At 44.9% G+C, this 22,600-nt stretch overlaps 1 protein-coding gene across 1 annotated transcript in view; it reads left to right on the plus strand.

The window, feature by feature from the left end:
* Nucleotides 1-22,600, plus strand: part of LOC137374344 (RCC1 and BTB domain-containing protein 2-like) — an 84,213-nt gene that overhangs the window by 55,613 nt on the left and 6,000 nt on the right. Inside the window, exon 11 of the mRNA XM_068040273.1 lies at nucleotides 19,832-19,962. Within this exon, the coding sequence (XP_067896374.1) occupies nucleotides 19,832-19,962 (131 nt within the window). The remainder of the gene's footprint in view (nucleotides 1-19,831; nucleotides 19,963-22,600) is intronic.

Genomic DNA, 22,600 nt, shown 5'->3' on the forward strand with positions numbered 1-22,600 from the left:
TCGGCACTATCCACAACTCCACCGACCTTAGTGTCATCTGCAAATTTACTAACCCACCCTTCTACACCCTCTTCCAGGTCATTTATAAAAATGACAAACAGCAGTGGCCCCAAAACAGATCCTTGCGGTACACCACTAGTAACTAAACTCCAGGATGAACATTTGCCATCAACCACCACCCTCTGTCTTCTTTCAGCTAGCCAATTTCTGATCCAAAGCTCTAAATCACCTTCAACCCCATACTTCCGTATTTTCTGCAATAGCCTACCGTGGGGAACCTTATCAAACGCCTTACTGAAATCCATATACACCACATCCACTGCTTTACCCTCATCCACCTGTTTGGTCACCTTCTCGAAAAACTCAATAAGGTTTGTGAGGCACGACCTACCCGTCACAAAACCGTGCTGACTATCTCTAATGAACTTATTCTTTTCAAGATGATTATAAATCCTGTCTCTTATAACCTTTTCCAACATTTTACCCAGAACCGAAGTAAGGCTCACAGGTCTATAATTACCAGGGCTGTCTCTACTCCCCTTCTTGAACAAGGGGACAACATTTGCTATCCTCCAGTCTTCCGGCACTATTCCTGTCGACAATGACGACATAAAGATCAAGGACAAAGGCTCTGCAATCTCCTCCCTAGCTTCCCAGAGAATCCTAGGATAAATCCCATCTGGCCCAGGGGACTTATCTATTTTCACACTTTCCAAAATTGATAACACCTCCTCCTTGTGAACCTCAATCCCATCTAGCCTAGTAGCCTGAATCTCAGTATTCTCAACAACATTTTCTTTCTCTACTGTAAATACTGACGCAAAATATTCATTTAACACTTCCCCTATCTCCTCTGATTCCACACACAACTTCCCACTACTATCCTTGATTGGCCCTAATCTAACTCCAGTCATTCTTTTATTCCTGATATACCTATAGAAAGCCTTAGGGTTTTCCCTGATCCTATCCGCCAATGACTTCTCGTGTCCTCTCCTTGCTCTTCTTAGCTCTCCCTTTAGATCCTTCCTGGCTAGCTTGTAGCTCTCAAGCGCCCTAACTGAGCCTTCACGTCTCATCCTAACATAAGCCGCCTTCTTCCTCTTGACAAGCGCTTCAACTTCTTTAGTAAACCACGGCTCCCGCGCTCGACAACTTCCTCCCTGCCTCACAGGTACATACTTATCAAGGACACACAGTAGCTGCTCCTTGAATAAGCTCCACATTTCGATTGTTCCCATCCCCTGCAGTTTCCTTCCCCATCCTACGCATCCTAAATCTTGCCTAATCGCATCATAATTTCCTTTCCACCAGCTATAATTCTTGCCCTGCGGTATATACCTGTCCCTGCCCATCGCTAAGGTAAACCTAACCGAATTGTGATCACCATCACCAAAGTGCTCACCTACATCTAAATCTAACACCTGGCCGGGTTCATTTCCCAGTACCAAATCCAATGTGGCATCGCCCCTGGTTGGCCTGTCTACATACTGTGTCAGAAAACCCTCCTGCACACACTGGACAAAAACTGACCCATCTAAAGTACTCGAACTATAGTATTTCCAGTCGATATTTGGAAAGTTAAAGTCCCCCATAACAACTACCCTGTTACTCTCGCCCCTGTCGAGAATCATCTTCGCTATCCTTTCCTCTACATCTCTGGAACTATTCGGAGGTCTATAAAAGACTCCTAACAGGGTAACCTCACCTCTCCTGTTTCTAACCTCGGCCCATACTACCTCAGTAGACGAGTCCTCAAACGTCCTTTCTGTCGCTGTAATACTCTCCTTGATTAACAATGCCACACCCCCCCCCTCTTTTACCATCTTCTCTGTTCTTACTGAAACATCTAAATCCCGGAATCTGCAACATCCATTCCTGCCCCTGCTCTACCCATGTCTCCGAAATGGCCACTACATCGCGATCCCAGGTACCAACCCATGCTGCAAGCTCACCCACCTTATTCCGGATGCTCCTGGCGTTGAAGTAGACACACTTTAAACCAAGTTCTTGCTTGCCAGTGCCCTCTTGCGTCCTTGTAACCATATCCCTGACCTCACTACTCTCAACATCCTGTACACTGGCACTACAATTTAGGTTCCCATTCCCCTGCTGAATTAGTTTAAACCCCCCCCCGAAGAGCACTAGCAAATCTCCCCCCCAGGATATTGGTACCCCTCTGGTTCAGGTGAAGACCATCCTGTTTGTAGAGGTCCCACCTACCCCAGAAAGAGCCCCAATTATCCAGGAAACCAAAACCCTCCCTCCTACACCATCCCTGCAGCCACGTGTTCAACTCCTCTCTCTCCCTATTCCTCGCTTCGCTAGCATGTGGCACGGGCAACAACCCAGAGATAACAACTCTGTTTGTTCTCGCTCTAAGCTTCCACCCTAGCTCCCTGAATTTCTGTCTTAAATCCCCATCTCTCTTCCTACCTATGTCGTTGGTGCCTATGTGGACCACGACTTGGGGCTGCTCCCCCTCCCCCTTAAGGATCCCAAAAACACGATCCGAGACATCACGAACCCTGGCACCTGGGAGGCAACATACCAACCGTGAGTCTCTCTCGTTCCCACAGAACCTCCTATCTGTTCCCCTAACTATGGAGTCCCCAATGACTAATGTTCTGCTCTTCTTCCCCCTTCCCTTCTGAGCAACAGGGACAGACTCTGTGCCAGATACCTGTACCCCATTGCTTACCCCTGGTAAGTCGTCCCCCGCAACAGTATCCAAAATGGTATACCTGTTGTTGAGGGAAATGGCCACAGGGGATCCCTGCACTGCCTGCTGGTTCCCTCTCCTTCTCCTGACGGTAACCCATCTACCTACTTCTTTTACCTGAGGTGTGACTACCTCCCCACAAATATATACTTTTTACTTACCCAGCAGTCCCCTGGTCCTCCGAAAACAAAAGGGAATTCACTTTTAAACTTACACAGAAATTGACTTCACAGCTGTAAGCCCGCTCACGCACCTCCGTTACTATCAAAGCTGCAGTCACCGAAACTAAAAGAAAGAGATTTTAAACCACACAAATATATACTTTTTTACTTACCCAGCAGTCCCCTGGTCCTCCGAAAACAAGTGTAGCATAGATTTGCTAGAATGATACCTGGACTCCAAGGGTTGAATAATGAGGAAAAATTACACAAACTAGGGTTTTCAAGATATCAAGGAGGACTGATAGAGTAGATACAGAAAACTTCTTTCTGTTGGTTAGGGAGTTTAGGACTAGGGAGCATAGTCAAAAAATTAGAGCCAGCCCTTTCAGGAGTGAAATTTGGAAGTACTCCTACACACAAAGGGTGGTAGAAGTCTGGAATTCTTCTGCAAACAGCAGTTGATACTAGATCAATTAATTTTAAGTCAGAGGTTGGTAGATTTTCATAAAGCAAAGGTATTAAGGGATATGGGCAAAGGTGGGCATATGAAGTTAGGTCGTAGATCAGCCATGATCTCACTGAATGGCAGAACTGGCTTGAGGGACTAAATGGCTTCTTCCTGTTCCTATGTTTCTAGATAATGTAGACTCTAAGAACAAAACTCTTGGTGTATATTGGTCCCATGACATTTCTCAGTGGGGAAAGAAAATCACATATGGGCTTTAAAAGAAAGAGGAAATATTCAAGTACTGATGAGCCTTAGGCTCATTCAGGCTTCAAGTGAGGAGATAAAAGCAAAGTACTGCAGATGCTGGAAATCTGAAATAAAAACTCGAAATGCTGGAAATACTCAGCAGGTCTGGCAGCAGCTGTGGAGAGAGAAGCAGAGTTAACGTTTCAGGTCTGTGACCCTTCATCAGAAGGGTGATGAGAAATTGCTCTACATCTCCACCCAGTGGTCACAGCCTGCAATTGCATACAAATTCCAACCAGCTTTTAAACTATTCCAGGCTCTCATTGTCCTATTAATGGGAAAATCACATTAAAAATATTACAGGTGTTACCAGAAAGGTGCAGCATATAGGTGTTAAAATGGGAGATCTCATAGCGATGTTCATGTAGGAGTTTACAACGAAAGATAAATATATATATATAATATATACAACCGTACACCAAACTCATTTTATCCTTGAAACCCACTGGTTTGATGCCCGTTCTCTCTCAACTTCTGAACACCCCATGTCCCCTGCTTAACCCCTTGCTTGCTGTCATCATTAGTCCATTGTTATCCTCTGGCAAAGTCCCAATCTGTGACAGAATCGATATAAGAACCCTCCACCCCCACCACCTCAAAGAACTTAAACCTCTCCAGTTACCGCCCTGGCTCAAATCCTCACTTCCTCTCCAAAGTTCTGGGCTGCTTTGCAATGACATCCACATCTCCGATCACCCCTTCTGTGAGGTCCTGTAGTCTTTTCCTCCACAACAGAATGTTTTGAGGATGAGTTTGTGGAATGCATCTGAGACAGTTTTCTAAAATAATATAAAAAAACAAGAAATGCTGGAAATACTCAGCAGGTCTGGCAGCATCTGTGGAGAGAGAAGCAGAGTTAATGTTTCGGGTCAGTGACCCTTCTTCGGAACTCTTGTTTTTATTTCAGATTTCCAGCATCGGCAGTATTTTGCTTTTATTCTAAAATAATATGTTGAGGAACCAACTAGAGAGCGTGCTATTTTAGATCTGGCATTCTGTAATGAAACCAGGTTAATTAATAATCTTATAGTAAAAGATCCTCCCGGGAAGACAATTCTATATTTAGGTTTTGAAAGTGATGTGGTTAAGTCCGAATCGAAGACTTTAAACCAATTATGGTGGTATGTTACAGGAGAAATGAATGAGACTTAAAGCTGGCAAATTCCCTGGATCTGATGGCCTACAACGTAGGGTTTTAAAGAGGTGGCTGCAGAGATAGTGAATGCATTGGTTTTGATCTTCCAGAATTCCCCAGATTCTACAATAATCCCTGCGGATTGGAAGGTAGCAATGTAACATTGCTATTCAAGAATGGAGGGAGAGAGAAAACAGAACTGTAAACCAGTTAGTCTGCTATCAGTAGTAGGGAATATGCTAGAATCTAGTATTAAGAATGCAGTAACAAGGCACTTGGAAAGTCATAATGTGATTATTTTTTTTTAAGAGATACAGCACTGAAGCAAGCCCTTCGGCCCACCGAGTCTGTACCGACCAACAACCACCCATTTATACTAATCCTACATTAATCCCATGTTCCCTACCACATCCCCACCATTCTCCTACCACTTACCTAGGGGCAACTTACAATGGCCAATTTACCTATCAACCTGCAAGTCTTTGGCTGTAGGAGGAAACTGGAGCACCCGGCGGAAACCCACGCGGTCACAGGGAGAACTTGCAAACTTCGTACAGGCAGTACCGAGAACTGAACCTGGGTCGCTGGAACTGTGAGGCTGCGGTGCTAAGCACTGCGCCAGTGTGCCACCCTTAAGCAGAATCAGCATGGTTTTATGTAACACAAATCATGTTTGACAAATGTAACTAGCAGGGTAAATAAGGTGGAATCAGTGGTGGTGTATATTTGGATTTTCAGAAGGCATTTGATAAGGTGCCACGCAAGAAGTTGTTACACACTATTAAGGCTCAGGATTGATCATTATATATTAGCATGGATTGAGGATTGGTTAATGGACAGAAAACGGAGAGTAGGAATAAATGGATCATTTTTGGGATGGCAGGTTGTAACTAGTAGAGTGTTGTAAGAATAAGTGTTTGGGCCTCAACTATTTACAATCTATGTACAATGGTTTAAATGAAGGACCGAGTGTAATATATCCAAGTTTGCTGATTATACAGTCAGGTAGGTTTTTCCCTCATGTTAGTTCACTCACCAACTGTCCTTCAAGATTTGGCCAGCTTGATAAGTAGTGGTGCTACTGAGCCATTCTTGGTGATTGACACTGAAGTCCCCCACCTAGAGTACATTCTGTACCCTTGCTGCCTTCAGTGCTGCTGCCAATTGGTGTTCAATGTGGAGGAGTAATGATTCATCAGCTGAGGGAGGGCAGTAGGTGGTAATCATCAGGAAGTTTCCTTTGTCTGTGTTTGACCTGATGCCATGAGACTTCATGGGGTCCGGAGCCAATCTTGAGGGCTCACAAGGCCATCCTCTTCTGACTGTGTCGCCAACTCTGGTGGATTTGTCCTGCCGGTGGGATAGGGTGTATCCAGGGATGGTGATGGAGGAGTCTGGGACATTGACTATAAGGTATGATTCTCAGAGTATGACTGTCTGGCTGTTGCTTGACTAGTCTATGGGACAGCTCTCCCAATTTTAGCACAAGTCCCAAATTTTAGTGAGGAGGACTTTGCAGGGATATCTGGGTTGGGTGTACCTTTGTAGTGCCGGAATCCGATGCCGAGGATGATGCTGGGTGGTCAGTCAATTTTATTCTTGGTATTCTTTTGGGCCTCCTTATCTCGAGAGACAATGGATACGCGCCTGGAGGTGGTCAGTGGTTTGTGAAGCAGCGCCTGGAGTGGCTATAAAGGCCAATTCTGGAGTGACAGGCTCTTCCACAGGTGCTGCAGAGAAATTTGTTTGTTGGGGCTGTTGCACAGTTGGCTCTCCCCTTGCGCCTCTGTCTTTTTTCCTGCCAACTACTAAGTCTCTTCGACTCGCCACAATTTAGCCCTGTCTTTATGGCTGCCCGCCAGCTCTGGCGAATGCTGGCAACTGACTCCCACGACTTGTGATCAATGTCACACGATTTCATGTCGCGTTTGCAGACGTCTTTATAACGGAGACATGGACGGCCGGTGGGTCTGATACCAGTGGCGAGCTCGCTGTACAATGTGTCTTTGGGGATCCTGCCATCTTCCATGCGGCTCACATGGCCAAGCCATCTCAAGCGCCGCTGACTCAGTAGTGTGTATAAGCTGGGGATGTTGGCCGCTTCAAGGACTTCTGTGTTGGAGATATAGTCCTGCCACCTGATGCCAAGTATTCTCCGAAGGCAGCGAAGATGGAATGAATTGAGACGTCGCTCTTGGCTGGCATACGTTGTCCAGGCCTCGCTGCCGTAGAGCAAGGTACTGAGGACACAGGCCTGATACACTCGGACTTTTGTGTTCCGTGTCAGTGCGCCATTTTCCCACACTCTCTTGGCCAGTCTGGACATAGCAGTGGAAGCCTTACCCATGCGCTTGTTGATTTCTGCATCTAGAGACAGGTTACTGGTGATAGTTGAGCCTAGGTAGGTGAACTCTTGAACCACTTCCAGAGCGTGGTCGCCAATATTGATGGATGGAGCATTTCTGACATCCTGCCCCATGATGTTCGTTTTCTTGAGGCTGATGGTTAGGCCAAATTCATTGCAGGCAGACGCAAACCTGTCGATGAGACTCTGCAGGCATTCTTCAGTGTGAGATGTTAAAGCAGCATCGTCAGCAAAGAGGAGTTCTCTGATGAGGACTTTCCGTACTTTGGACTTCGCTCTTAGACGGGCAAGGTTGAACAACCTGCCCCCTGATCTTGTGTGGAGGAAAATTCCTTCTTCAGAGGATTTGAACGCATGTGAAAGCAGCAGGGAGAAGAAAATCCCAAAAAGTGTGGGTGCGAGAACACAGCCCTGTTTCACACCACTCAGGATAGGAAAGGGCTCTGATGAGGAGCCACCATGTTGAATTGTGCCTTTCATATTGTCATGGAATGAGGTGATGATACTTAGTAGCTTTGGTGGACATCCGATCTTTTCTAGTAGTCTGAAGAGACCACGTCTGCTGACGAGGTCAAAGGCTTTGGTGAGATCAATGAAAGCAATGTAGAGGGGCATCTGTTGTTCACGGCATTTCTCCTGTATCTGACGAAGGGAGAACAGCATGTCAATAGTCGATCTCTCTGCACGAAAGCCACACTGTGCCTCAGGGTAGACGCGCTCGGCCAGCTTCTGGAGCCTGTTCAGAGCGACTCGAGCAAAGACTTTCCCCACTATGCTGAGCAGGGAGATTCCACGGTAGTTGTTGCAGTCACCGCGGTCACCTTTGTTTTTATAGAGGGTGATGATGTTGGCATCGCGCATGTCCTGGGGTACTGCTCCCTCGTCCCAGCACAGGCATAGCAGTTCATGTAGTGCTGAGAGTATAGCAGGCTTGGCACTCTTGATTATTTCAGGGGTAATGCTGTCCTTCCCAGGGGCTTTTCCGCTGGCTAGGGAATCAATGGCATCACTGAGTTCCGATTTGGTTGGCTGTATGTCCAGCTCATCCATGACTGGTAGAGGCTGGGCTGCATTGAGGGCAGTCTCAGTGACAGCATTCTCCCTGGAGTACAGTTCTAGGTAGTGCTCAACCCAGCGGTCCATCTGTTTGCGTTGGTCAGTGATTATGTCCCCCGATTTAGATTTGAGGGGGGTGATCTTCTTGATGGTTGGCCCAAGAGCTCTCTTCATGCCATCATACATTCCTCTGATGTTTCCGGTGTCTGAGGCCAGCTGAATATGACTGCATAGGTGTTGCCAGTAGTCGTTTGCGCAACGCCTAGCTGTTCTTTGTGCAGTACTTCTGGCTGCTTTAAGTGCTGCGGATGTTAAATCGCTGGGGGCTTTCTTGTAGTTCAAAAGTGCAATGCGCTTAGCGGCTATGACAGGTTCCAGCTCTTCATTATGAGATTGAAACCAGTCTGCATTTCTCTTCGCACTTTTGCCGTAGGTGGTCAAAGCTGACTCATAGATGGCGTCTCTGATGTGGGCCCACTTGGTCTCAGCATCCCCTGTGGGAGTGTTTTGAAGGGCTGTTACAAGTGAATTTAGAAATTTTTGTAACAGCTGTGGGTGAGAAATTCTGCTCGTGTTGATGCGCGGGTGGCCCTTCTGCTTGGAATGATGCAACTTCTTTGGTCTGAGTCTAACCTTGCTGCACACCAGGGAGTGGTCGGTGTCGCAGTCCGCACTGTGGAAGCTGCGTGTGATTTGAACACTGTTTAAGGCGGCTCGCCTTGTGACAATGAGGTCTAGCTGGTGCCAACGACGTGATCTTGGGTGCCTCCATGAAACCTGGTGATAGGGTTTAGTGTGAAAGAACGAGTTGGTGATGCAGAGGTTATGATAGGTACACAACTCAAGCAGTCTCTGCCCGTTCTCATTCATCCTTCCAACGCCATAGCGCCCAAGGCAGGAGGGCCATGAGTCATGGTCGGCCCCAACCCTGGCATTAAAGTCCCCCAGCAGGAATAGGTGTTCGGTGTTGGGGATGCTGCTAATGATGTTATGGAGTTGTTCATAGAACTGGTCTTTAGCTTCAGGTGCGGAACAGAGTGTTGGAGCATAGATGCTGAGTAGGTGTACTGGACCAGAGGTGGTGAGCAGTCGGATGGACAGTATGCGTTCCGAGCCATTTGAGGGAGGCTCTATCATGCTGAGCAAGGAGTTTCTGATGGCGAAGCCCACTCCATGCTGTCTTGGTTCTTCAGGATCCCTGCCCTGCCAGAAGAAGGTGTAGTCTTGCTCTGCTAGAGAGCCACTCGCGGGGAGGCGAGTCTCCTGAAGTGCTGCAATGTCCACATTGAGTCTACTGAGCTCGTTGTTAATGATGGCGGTCTTCCGAGAATCGTTGATTTGTGTAAGGTCTTCCGACAGGCCAGGACACATAGTTCTGACGTTCCAGCTTGCAAAGCGAAGGGCTGGTACCTTCTTTCCTTTTTTCATGTTGTTTGGTGCGGTGTATCAGTCCACCTTTCGGGCAATGACCCTGAGCTCCAAGCACCCATTGAAGCAGGCAGACTGTGGCGGGACAGAACCTTATTGACCGGGGGCTGCCCGGTTTGAGGCGGGCGGTAGCTGTCCAGTGAGGTGCAATGACCTCTCCCACCGACAAAGGCAACCCGTGGCGCCCAGTTTCTACGCCAATTTATCTGGACTTATAACCCGTAACTGCTGCCTTCCGTGTTGTTTCAGTCGCTGTGAGGCAACTATGGAGTGACCTCTCCATGGCGCATGCCTGGGCAAATTTATGGAGGTTGAGAGTTGCCCAGTCGTCAAAACCCCCCTCTCGGCCTTTCTGGTGGGGTCCAAAGGAGTGCAGGACACGACGTTTGGCACCAGTATGGCTGCAGGAACTGCCGGAAACATGCCAAAGATGACACATGACCGCCTACGGGGTTCCGCTCCGGATTTTCTGTTAGGGTTTACTCCCTTAGCCTTGGTCTCTCCCGAGACGCCCACAAGGCAGTGGGGTTGTTGGGGCCCCTACACAGGTGTAGGATGGTGCCGGTGGGAGGAGGGGATGCAAGGGGGAGGGGTAGAGGGAGGGGGTGGGAGGAGGTGCGGGGTGAAGATGGTGCGAGGGGGGGGCGGGCTGGGACGGGGTTGTGAGGGGGTGAGCTGAGAGGGTGGAGCAGGGAAGGGGACGGGGGTGGGGGGGGTGGAAGGGGGGTAAAGGGGGGGGGGGAGGGGGGGTGGAATCTGGTGCAGGTAATAAGCCATTTCCTCAGTGCCCACCATCGACGTCCGGAAAGCTCATCCACGTCCTTCGGGAGGTGAAGCATCATTTGGCAGACTTAGAGGTGATTACATTTGTTAAGGGTTTTTTTTGCAGTGGTTTAAATAAAGGCATGCAGCATTGCCGACAGTGCGCTGCAGATGCTCTCCGAGCCATCTCCCGCGGGCGCTTTGAAGTTGCGGCCGGGGGGGCCGTTCGTGGATGTTTTGGGTGTTCGGGGCACCTTTTCCCAGGACTTCTCTCGGGTCCCGCAGCTCCTTCTTCACCTCAATGGACTTACCGCATGCCGTGGCTGCAGACACTCTGGACTGTGAAGACAGCAGGATCGGAGATTGAAGTATCGGCAGCTGTTCTCGTCAGTTTCATCCGGATCAATTTCATTGAGAAAACAAAGAGCAGGTGTGGCTGGGGGAGGGCAGTGGGCCCAGGTAACATACACTAAACTAACTGTTAACTTTTAGATAGGGCTAAAATGAACTGATTTAAAGAGCCAGGGGAATTTAAACAGTTTAAGAGGGCAGATTGGGGGAGAAAACGTTAGGGATGGGAGCAGATGGCCATGGATAGAGTTGAACAGCAAGGGAGCTTCCTAGGGAGCTTCCAGCCCAGGAGCCATCTTGAAGTTAGAAGGGTCCCTCATTCTTGGTATAGTTTTTTTTTAATGGTGGTTTGGTGCAACTGAGTGGCTTGCTAGGCCATTTCAGAGGGTGGTTAAGAGTCAACCACATTGCAGTGGGTCTGGAGTTACATCTGTGCCCTAAATGACACTCTGACTAGGTCAACACAGCAGATTTCCTTCCTTAAAGAACATTAGTGAATCAGAAAGGTCTTTACAACAATCCAGTAGTTTCATGGTCACCATTACATTTATTCCAGATTTAATTAGTGAACTGAATTTAAGATCAGCAGCTGCTATAGTGGGAGTTGAACTCATGTCTTGTGGAACTTGCTACCACAGGAAGTGGTTGAAGTGAATAGCTTAAGTACTTCGGGACAGCATTTACTCCCATTTGGAAACAAATGAACTTATTAGCAAGAGACGGCATGGTTTTGTGAAGGGGAGGTCGTGTCTCACTAACTTGATTGAGTTTTTTGAGGAAGTGACGAAGATGATTGATGAAGGAAGGGCAGTGGATGTTGTCTATATGGACTTCAGTAAAGCCTTTGACAGGGTCCCTCATGGCAGACGTACAAAAGGTGAAGTCACACGGGATCAGGTGAGCTGGCAAGATGGATACAGAACTGGCTCGGTCATAGAAGGCAGAGGGTAGAAGTGGAAGGGTGCTTTTCTGAATGGAGGGCTGTGACTAGTGGTGTTCCGCAGGGATCAGTGTTGGGACCTTTGCTGTTTGTAGTATATATAAATGATTTGGAGGAAAATGTAGCTGGTCTGATTAGTAAGTTTGCGGATGACACAAAGGTTGGTGGAGTTGCGGATAGTGATGAGGATTGTCAGAGGATACTGCAGGATATAGATCGGTTGGAGAAATGGCAGATGGAATTTAATCTGGACAAATGTGAGGTAATGCATTTTGGAAGGTCTAATGCAGGTGGGAAGTATACAGTAAATGGCAGAACCCTTAGGAGTATTGACAGGCAGAGAGATCTGGGCGTACAGGTCCACAGGTCACTGAAAGTGGCAACGCAGGTGGATAAGGTAGTCAAGAAGGCATACGGCATGCTTGCCTTCATCGGTCGGGACATAGAGTGTAAAAATTGGCAAGTCATGCTGCAGCTGTACAGAACTTTAGTTAGGCCACACTTGGAATATTGCGTGCAATTCTGGTCGCCACACTACCAGAAGGACGTGGAGGCTTTGGAGAGGGTACAGAAGAGGTTTACCAGGATGTTGCCTGGTCTGGAGGGCATTAGCTATGAGGAGAGGTTGGATAAGCTCGGATTGTTTTCACTGGAACGACGGAGGTGGAGGGGGGACATGATAAAGGTTTACAAAGTTATGTGTGGCATGGACAGAGTGGATAGTCAGAAGCTTTTTCCCAGGGTGGAAGAGTCAGTTACTAAGGGACATGGGTTTGAGATGCGAGGGGCAAGGTTTAGAGGGGATGTGCGAGGCAAGCTGTTTACACAGAGGGTGGTGAGTGCCTGGAACTTGTTGCCGGGGGAGGTGATAACGACGTTTAAGAGGCATCTTGACAAATACATGAATAGGATGGGAATAGAGGGATACGGTCCCCGGAAGTGCAGAAAGTTTTACTTTAGACAGGCGTCAAGATCGGCGCAGGCTTGGAGGGCCGAATGGCCTGTTCCTGTGCTGTACTGTTCTTTGTACTTTGTTGAAACTAGACGAGTATGAGAGTAAAAGGAATAGAAAGATATACCACAAAGGTGAGATAAGGTAAATAGAATGTCATAGTGCCTGAAATGTGAGGAGACTTGCTGAGTACAAACACCAGCACAGTTGGGCCAAATGGCCTTTTGCTTTGCTGTGTATATTATGTAATTTTCAACTGCTGCATTTGATAACCAGGGATCGGCAACATCTTCGTACATGGACACCAGTGTCCGTGGTTTAAAAAAAAATGTTGAGGTCGGCCACTAGTAATTTCAGGGAAGTGAATTTCCCATTGGTGTCGTCTTTCCAACCAGACTGGCTTAAAAAGAATCGCAAGTGTCAGTTTCACAGCTGAATAGGAATTTCTAAGCTCAGATCTTTATCTAATGCTCATTAACACCCCTTTCCAAATTCACAGCTGACAGGTGCTGCGAGCAGGAACAGCGATTTCTGAACAATTTGTCTGAAGTTTGGAAACCGCTGTTCCTGCTCCCAGCACCTGTCAGGACAGCTTCGGGGTTTTCCGGTTGGTTACAATTTTTTTTAAAAGCCTGCTGGAAAACCACGAATCTGTCCGAAGTTCGGAAGCTGCTGTTCCAGCTCTTAGCAATAGGGGCAGAGAAGACACAGAGAGAGAGGGTGTTAGGACTGAGGTGGGAGGAGTGCACTGTTAATTCAGTCCCACTTCTCCACAGGTCACAAGATTTTTTTTTTAACATTTTCCCACTTACTAAAGCAATTGATCCGATACACTATTTTCCCCAGAATAGATCACACTAACCAGGTTTCTTTACTGAACAGCAACATTAACTGTTTATTATACAATAAGTCTTAACTAGCAACGAAGTAAAACAATATCTCACAGATCAAATTTTTGAAAATCCAACATTAAATTTTTAAAACTTCCCTTTGTACCTTAACCCAATTTTAAAGTCCCTTTTTACCTTAATCCCTTCACACACACACACACACACACACACACATATATATATATATATATATATATATATATATATATTGACACACTGGTTAACTGAAAAAAAAAATTAAATCAGAGCTCTGTTACAGACAAAAAGCATTTGGTTTAACTACTTGCTCGTTTTAGAAAGAAACAGCAGATGAGATATCTTGTTCCAAACTGGCACGCAGTCTAACTTCTGAGCACATGCAGACAGGTCACTGAAATCTTTAGAACAGTTCTCTTATGGCACCGTTGAGAATTATTTTTAGCAGGCTTTCTTGAAATACAGGAAAGAAAACGAATTGACACAGTGTACTTCGCAGGGCCTTTTCTTGGGAGTTTCTTGAAAGCGAGCTGGGTTGTAGTCTTCTGTCCTTTCTTGACTTTTTCTTCAGACTTGACTTTATCTCCTTTCAGAAGGTAAAACACACATGCACTGACTGACAACCTAAGAGCTTGTCAGTTTTTTTGCCCTTCCAGGTACTCTCTGTTAGTACTGGGCTTGTCCAATCAAAGGAGCGTTTGTCACTTTTCAGCCCCTGTTACCGGGGCAGGGGGTGGGGAGAGGGCAGAGAGAGAGAGAGGGTCCTGAATCTTAGTAAAGGAAAGTACAAAGGTATGAGGCACGAGTTGGCCATGACAGATTGGGAAACGTTACTTAAAGGGATGACGGTGGATAGGCAATGGCAAATATTTAAAAAGCGCATGGATGAACTGCAACAATTGTTTATTCTTGTCTGGCGCAAAAGTAAAACAGGAAAGGTAGCCAAACCATAGCTTACAAGGGAAATTAGAGATAGCATTAGATCCAAGGAAGGGGCATATAAATTTGCCAGGATAAACAACAGACCTGAGGATTGGGAGCAGTTTAGAATTCAGCAAAGGAGGACCAAGGGATTGATTAAGAAGGGGAAAATAGAGTACGAAAGCAAGCTTGCGGGGAACATAAAAACTGACTGTAAAAGTTTCTATAGGTATGTGAGGAGAAAAAGATTGGTGAAGACAAATGTAGGTCCCTTACAGTGAAAAACAGGGGAATTATTTATGGGTAATAAAGAAATGGCTGACCAACTAAATGCATATTTTGGTTCTGTCTTCACAAAGGAGGACACACGTATCATACCAGAAATGTTGGGGAGCACAGGGCTTAGTGAGAGAGAGGAACTGAAGGAAATCAGTATTAGTAGAGAAATGGTGTTGGGGAATTTGATGGGATTGAAGGCCGATAAATCCCCAGCGTCTGATGGTATACATCCCAGAGTACTTAAGGAAATGGCCCTAGATATAGTGGATGCATTGGTGGTCATCTTCCAAGATTCTATAGACTCTGGAACAGTTCCTACAGATTGGAGGGTAGCTAATGTAATCCCACTATTTAAAAAGGGAGGTATAGAGAAAGCAGGGAATTATAGACTAGTCAGCCTGATGTTGATAGTGGGGAAAATTCTAGAGTCCATTATCAAAGATTTTATAGCAGAGCACTTGGAGAACAGTGGTAGAATCGGGCAGAGTCAACATGGATTTATGAAAGGGAAATCATGCTTGACAAATCTATTAGAATTCTTCGAGGATGTAACTAGTAGAGTTGATGAGGGGGAGCCAGTGGATGTGGTTTATTTGGACTTCCAGAAGGCTTTTGACAAAATCCCACATAAGAGATTAGCATGTAAAATTAAAGTGCATGGGATTGGGGGTAGTGTATTGCGATGGATAGAAAATTGGTCGGTGGACAGGAAACAAAGAGTAGGGATAAATGGGTCTTTTTTCTGAATGGCAGGCAGTGACTCGTGGGGTACCGCAGGGATCGGTGCTAGGATCCCAGCTATTCACAATATATATTAATGATTTAGATGAGGCAACTAAATGTAATATCTCCAAATTTGCAGATGATACAAAGCTGGGTGGGAGGGTGAGTTGTGAGGAGGATGCAGAGAGGCTTCAGGGTGATTTGGACAAGTTGAGTGAGTGGGCTAATGCATGGCAGATGCAGTATAATGTGGATAAATGTGAGGTTATCCACTTTGGTAGCAAAAATAGGAAGGCAGATTATTATCTGGACGGCTATAAACTGAGAGAGGGGAATACGCAGTGAGACCTGGGTGTTCTCATACACCAGTCGCAGAAGGTAAGCATGAAGGTAAGCATGCAGGTGCAACAGGCGGTAAAAAAGGTAAATTGTAGGTTAGCCTTCATAGCGAGAGGATTCAAGTACAGGAGCAGGGATGTCTTGCTGTAATTATACAGGGCCTTGGTGAGGCCACACCTGGAATATTGTGTGCAGTTTTGGTCTCCTTATCTGAGGAAGCATGTTCTTGCTATAGAGGGAGTGCAGTGAAGGCTTACCAGACTGATTCCTGGGATGGCGGGACAGACGTATGAGGAGAGATCGAGTTGGTTAGGGTTATATTTGCTGGAGTTCAGAAGAGTGAGGGGGGATCTCGTAGAAACCTATAAAATTCTAACAGGACTTGACAGGGTAGATGCAGGGAGGATGTTCCCAATGGTGGGGGGAGTCCAGAACCAGGGGTCATAGTCTAAGGTAAACCTTTCAGGACTGAGATGAGGAGAAATTACTTCACCCGGAGAGTGGTGAACCTTTGGAATTCGCTACCACAGAAAGCATTTGAGGCCAAAACATTGTATGTTTTCAAAAAGGAGTTAGATATAGCTCTTGGGTTTAAAGGGATCAAAGGGTATGGGGCGAAAGCCAGAACAGGCTACTGAGTTGGATGATCAGCCATGATCATAATGAATGACGGAGCAGGGCTCGAAGGGCCGAATGGCCTACTACTCCTCCTATTTTCTATGTTTCTAAGAGAGCGAGGGCGGGGGGCGGAGAGGGGGAGTCGGGGGCAGAGAGAGAGAGTCGGGGGCAGAGGGAGGGAGAGGGGTGCAGAGAGAGAGGGGGAGGACACATGGCGGCGGGGGAATGACACAGAGTGGAGGGAATGGTACATGGGTGAGTGATACAGAGTGGGGGACAATAGCAGAGAGGGACGGGGAGAGACAGTGAGCAGGGAGAGAGCGCGGTCATGATCACTCCTGACAGATGGACATCTATCCGGAGTACTCCGCATCGCTACAACAAATGTGCGGGCAGACATTGACTACTTGTGCAAGCAAAAAAAATGGTAGGTATCTCACTAAATCCGTGTCCAACATGGTGAAGAGAAAGCAAGTCATAAATTAGTCTTCTCATATGAAACTTTTTCACAAAAATGAACATTGTTGCTTTGATTAACAGTAAGATAAATGTTTGAATGCTTTTATCTTTCCAAAATTGTCTCAATGCCCCCCTATATAGGACAGAAATTGTAATGTGCACCCCCCCCCCCACATCACGTAAAGAGGTTGGACCCCCTTGCTCCAAGCCTTTACGATTGTGATTTAATATAACCTAGCAGCTGGGTTATATTAAAACACAAGTTTTAAGGCTTGTGTTAGGTAAACCCATTTTAAAATGGCAAATGTCACTTATGAATGTCTCGATTTATGTTCTCTGGAACGTATTACTTTCACTTGGAACATAAGCTCAGTGACATGTTGAAAGTTGCTGGACTTTTACTTTAATATAAATGTCCACTGCTATTCATTTGGAATCACATTGTTCCAGAACATGCATTGAGGGGAAAACGGGCACGAAAATGCAAGGAATCTCCAGAAGTGAGCACTGTAAGTTCCTCATGAACACAAGAGTACGATGTAATGGGACTGAGTGATATTGGCAAAAAACAGGATGCTGCTGATTCATATACAATAGTTAGTAAATACATTGTAATAGCTTTAATAGACCTTAATCTATGATGACGTTTGCAAACGCGACATGAAGTCCTGCAACATTGACCACAAGTCGTGGGAGCCAGTTGCCAGCGATCGCCAGAGCTGGCGGATGGCTATAAAGGCGAGTCAAAGAGACTCGGCAGTTGGCAGGAAGAGCGCCAACTGCGTAACAGCCCCGACAACCAACTTCACCTGCAGTGCCTGTGGAAGAGTCTGTCACTCTAGAATTGGCTTTTATAGCCACTCCAGGCACTGCTCCACAAACTACTGACCACCTCTCGGCGCTTACCCATTGTCTCTCGAGACAAGGAGCCCAAAAAGGAAAGGAATCGATGATGAACTGGCTACGATTCCTTAACAGAATCCCATGGTGCAGTTTTAAAAACTGTCAGAAGACATAGTAAAAATGTATTATGTTTCAATGACCATGTTAGAAACAGTCATTAACTGATTTTATTTGCTGTGAATTGGATTAAAGGACAAGTTTTACAAGTATGTCAAAGATCAGTAACTGCAATGTGCATCATTTACTATCCAGTTTGAGGCCAGATAACCAGAGTGGCCAATGTCATTTGAATGTTGGTTGTATCATATAATTATATTACGTTAAATGTGTACCTTTGATAACAAGTAGATTTGGCTTGGACATAAATTGGTTAGTCTGGAGTACAATTTTACAGATAGTGACTAAACACTTTGTAACTGAATAATACAAGCAGTAACAACTGCTCAGCTCTTTGCAGAAAAGCTTTTTGTTGATAATTTTCTTGTCAGAGTTGAATCAAAATCAACAGTAATAGACTGCAAGATAGACATACGTGAATTTGAGAGAATCACTTTATTGGAGGAACTGACGGGCAGTCTTAACTTGTAATTGTGTTTATCTAATTTTGTCAGCAGCTTTGGTGAATAAATGGCATTTTGTCAATAAGAGATGCTGTTGTTTCTGTGTTTTAGAATCCAGGTCCTAGTTTAACAGTCTGTCAAATGAATAAACTAGCCTTGGCTACCTACTGTTAATCTCTCTGACCCTTGCTGTCCCATTCTGCTTTTCTGTTTTACATGACTTACCTGAAGTACTATCTTCTCCATTCTATAACATTCTCTTGATTTGGAGATCACTGCCCTTTTGTTGGCTGCACTGCCTTCAGACATGTAATATAAGCAGGTGGAGAAGTTGCACGGGTTGAATTGTCTTGTGATGATAGCAGTGTGAGAAATGGTCCATCTTTGAAGGTTCTTCCTGATGAGAGGGTTGTCCTATAATGAGAGACTGAGTAAATTGGGCCTATACTCCCTAGAGTTTAGAAGAATGAAAGGTGATCTCATTGAAATATACAAGATTCTGAAGGGGCTGGATAGGGTAGACGCTGAGAGATTGTTTCCACTGGTCAGGGAATCTAAAACATGGAGGCACAGTCTCAGGATAAGGGCCAAACATTTAAGACTGAGATGAGGAGAAATTACTTCACTCAAAGGGTTGCGAATCTTTGGAATTCTCTACCGCAGAGGGTTGTGAATGCTCCATCGTTGAATATATTTAAGGCTGGGAGAGACAGATTTTCATTGTCTCAGGGAATCAAGTGGAGTTGAAGGTTAAGATCAGCCATGATCTTATTGAATGGCAGAGTAGGCTCGATGGGCTCTGGTCTACGCCTGCCCATAGTTCTTGTGTTCCTATTGCTGATATTTCTACTGTCTCACCTCAATAAACACAATAACAATCTTCTCTTTGAGTTTTATGGTATATTGGATGAATTTACACTCCTGACAGTGTGAATCCACAGAGGTCATCTGATTAGGCCCATCTACCACCCCGTGACATGGTGTAGCTCGTTCTATTCTGTCAACAAAAGTAGTTCAGATTGGCATTGTATACTATTTTGCTAGCTAGCTAATACCGTTGTGCTGCTCTCCATTCATATTTGTATGCTTAGCTACTCTATTTATTGGGAGAAATGTGTTTTAAATTGGACTGTGTTTTGATGGAATTAGATTAGCTATACATTTTATATACAGATTAATTGTCCCCATGCCCATGGCCAAGTCAATAATTTTATCAAATGTCAGTGGTGCAACATGTTCAGCTGGAAGAAATTTCCATTCATCCAGGACTGGTTACAGTCTTCCATGAATCTGTTGTGCCTCCATGATTGCAGGAGTTGAAATACATTGGTAACCCTGCTACATAAATGAGGATTTCCACTGATTTCAGTGGCGCACAAGTGTGATATGAACCCACATCTAGACCATCTTTAATATATGTGATAAAATATTCTTTTAAAAAAATCAATATAAATGGTCTTTATTTAGATTTTAAAAGCAAGAAGTGTCCTTTTGCAAGACACTCGTGTTTGAAAATATTATTGTTTCACCTTCCTTACAGGCCTTTTGGATTTGGCAACATTTTATGGAGAGAACAGCTTAAAAAACCTTTGTGAGCAGACTATTAAACAGGGCATTTCTGTGGAGAATGCCATCACTTTACTGTCGGCTGCAGTGAAATATCAAGCAAAGGTAGGGGACTGGGAACAAACTATGCGTGTTAAACATGTTCATTATAAACCTCCTGCCTGCTTGTCTGTTTCAAAAGTGAATGTTCTTTCAGTTCATGCTATCATGGTATGACCCAGCACAGAAGGAGACCATTTGGCCTATTATGCTTGTGCCAGCTCTTTGGTACAGTTATCCAATTAATTCCATCCCCTGCTCCTTCTCCAAAGCCCTGTAATTTTTTACCTTCAAATATTTATCAAGTTCCTTTTTAAAAGTTATTATTGAAAGTGCTTCCACCGCCCTTTCAGGCAGTGCATTCCAGACCACCATAATTTGCTGCATAAAAATTGTTCCCTCATTTCACCTCTGGTTCTTTTGCCAGTCACCTTAAATCTGTGTCCTCTGGTTATTGACCCATCTGCCCTGGAAACAGTTTCTCCTGATTTACTCTATCAAACCCGTTCATAATTTTTAACACCTCTATCAAACCTCCTCTTAACCTTTTTTTGTTTTAAGTAGAACAACCCCAGCTTCTCCAGTCTGTCTGCATAACTGAAGTCTCTCATCCCTGGTACCATTGTAGTAAATCTCTTCTGTACCGTCTCTAGGGCCTTGACATCCTTCCTATAGAGCCAGAATTGAACACAGTACTTGAGCTGAGGCATAACTAGTGTTTTATAAAGGTTTAGCATAACTTCTTTGCTTTTGTACTCTCTGTCTGTATTAATAAAGCCAAGGATCCCATGTGCTTTTTTAACAGCCTTCTCAACTTGTCCTGCCACCTTTTAAAGATTTGTGTATATACATCTGTTTTCTCTGTTCCTGCACTCCCTTTAAAATTGTATCATTTCGTTTATATTGCCTCCTTATTCTTCCTACCAGAATGTATCACTTCACACTTCTCCTGCATTAAATTGCATCTGTCATTTCTGCCTATTTCAGCAGTCTATGTCCACATTGTTACATTTTCGAGTTACCTGAAAACTATTAAGTTATGACCCATGTACCCAAGTCCAGATCATTAATAAACATCAAAAAAAACAGTCGACCTAACACCAACCCCTGTATACTTTTGTAGTCTGAAAAAAAACATTCACTGCTACTCTCTACTTTCTGTCCCTCAGCCAGTTTTGTATCCACGCTACCACTGCCCTTCTAATCCCATGGACTTTAATTTTGCTAACACGTCTATTATCTGGTACTTTATCAAATGCCTTTTGAAAGTCCATAGACACAGCATCAACTGCACTACCCTCAGCAACCCTCTCATTACTTCAGCAAAAAACTCCATCAAGTAAGTCAAACATGATCTTCCTTTAACAAATCCATGCTGATTTTATTACTCCATATTTTTCCAAGTGCCAATAATATTGTGTCTCAATGTTTCCCCACCACTGACATTAGGCTGACTGGCCTGTAACGGTCGGGTGTATCCCTCTTTTTTTTTGAATAGGGGTGTAAAATTTGCAATCCTCTGGTCCCCTGGCACCACTCCTAATATCCAAGGTGCATTGGAAGATTGTGGCCAGAATCTCTGCAATTTTCACTTTTACTTCCCTCATTAACCTGGGATCCATCCCATTAAATCGAGTGACTTTTCTATTTTGAGTATTTCCAACCTTTGAAGTACCCTCTCTTTTTATTTTTTTATCCTATCCAATATCTCTACTACCTCATCATTCACTGCTACATTCCCAACATCCTGATCTCTAGTTACTATCCCAGTCTATATTGGGATAATTGAAGTCCCCATGTTATCACTATATAGTTCTTGCATCTTTCTGTAATTTGTTGGCAAATTTGCTCCTCTATCCATTCCATTCCCTTCCCATTATTCGGTGACCTAAAGTGTGGCGAGTTGAAGAGACTTAGCAGTTGGCAGGAAAAAAGACAGAAGCGCAAGGGGAGAGCCAACTGTGTAACAACCCCGACAAACAATTTTTTCTGCAGCACCTGTGGAAGAGTCTGTCACTCTAGAATTGGCCTTTATAGCCACTTCAGGCACTGCTCCACAAACCACTGACCACCTTCAGGCGCTTACCTATTGTCTCTCAAGACAAGGAGGCCAAAGAAGATAGTATTATACGTCCAGTAGAGTAATAGCACCTTTATTGTTTCTTAATTCTAACCAAATAGATTCTGTCTTTGGCTGCTCAACTAAATGACCCCTTTCCAGTGCTATAATAGTTTATTTGATCAACACTACCACCTCTCCTCCTTCCTTTCCTTCCTACATACCTTGTAGACAGGAACATTAAGTTCTCAATCCTTCTCATCTTTGACCCAGGTCTGTTTTTTGCCACTGTATCATAGAGCCATGACTTGTGTTTGCAGCTCACCAACCTTTATAGTATATTTGCTGCAAACCCCATCTTAGACTGCCTCGCATTTGCCCCGTTTGATCCCTCCTATTTCTGAACTATTATTTACACTAGTACAGAAGTTCCCAAACTTTTATAATCTCACTACAGTACCCACTTTTAGATCTACCAGCTACCCATGTACCCCTATCAGCACACAAGTTTAATGTTTTAATCCCTTTAATGCCCAAGCATTGTACAAAATGAACAGATTGAAATTCCCATATCCAACTTAAACAATGCTTTAAAAATACTACTCACCATTAATGTGATGGATGGGGTTGTTTGAGTGTCGGTGC

Source organism: Heterodontus francisci, chromosome 10, assembly GCF_036365525.1.
Source record: "Heterodontus francisci isolate sHetFra1 chromosome 10, sHetFra1.hap1, whole genome shotgun sequence".
NCBI lineage: Eukaryota > Metazoa > Chordata > Chondrichthyes > Heterodontiformes > Heterodontidae > Heterodontus > Heterodontus francisci.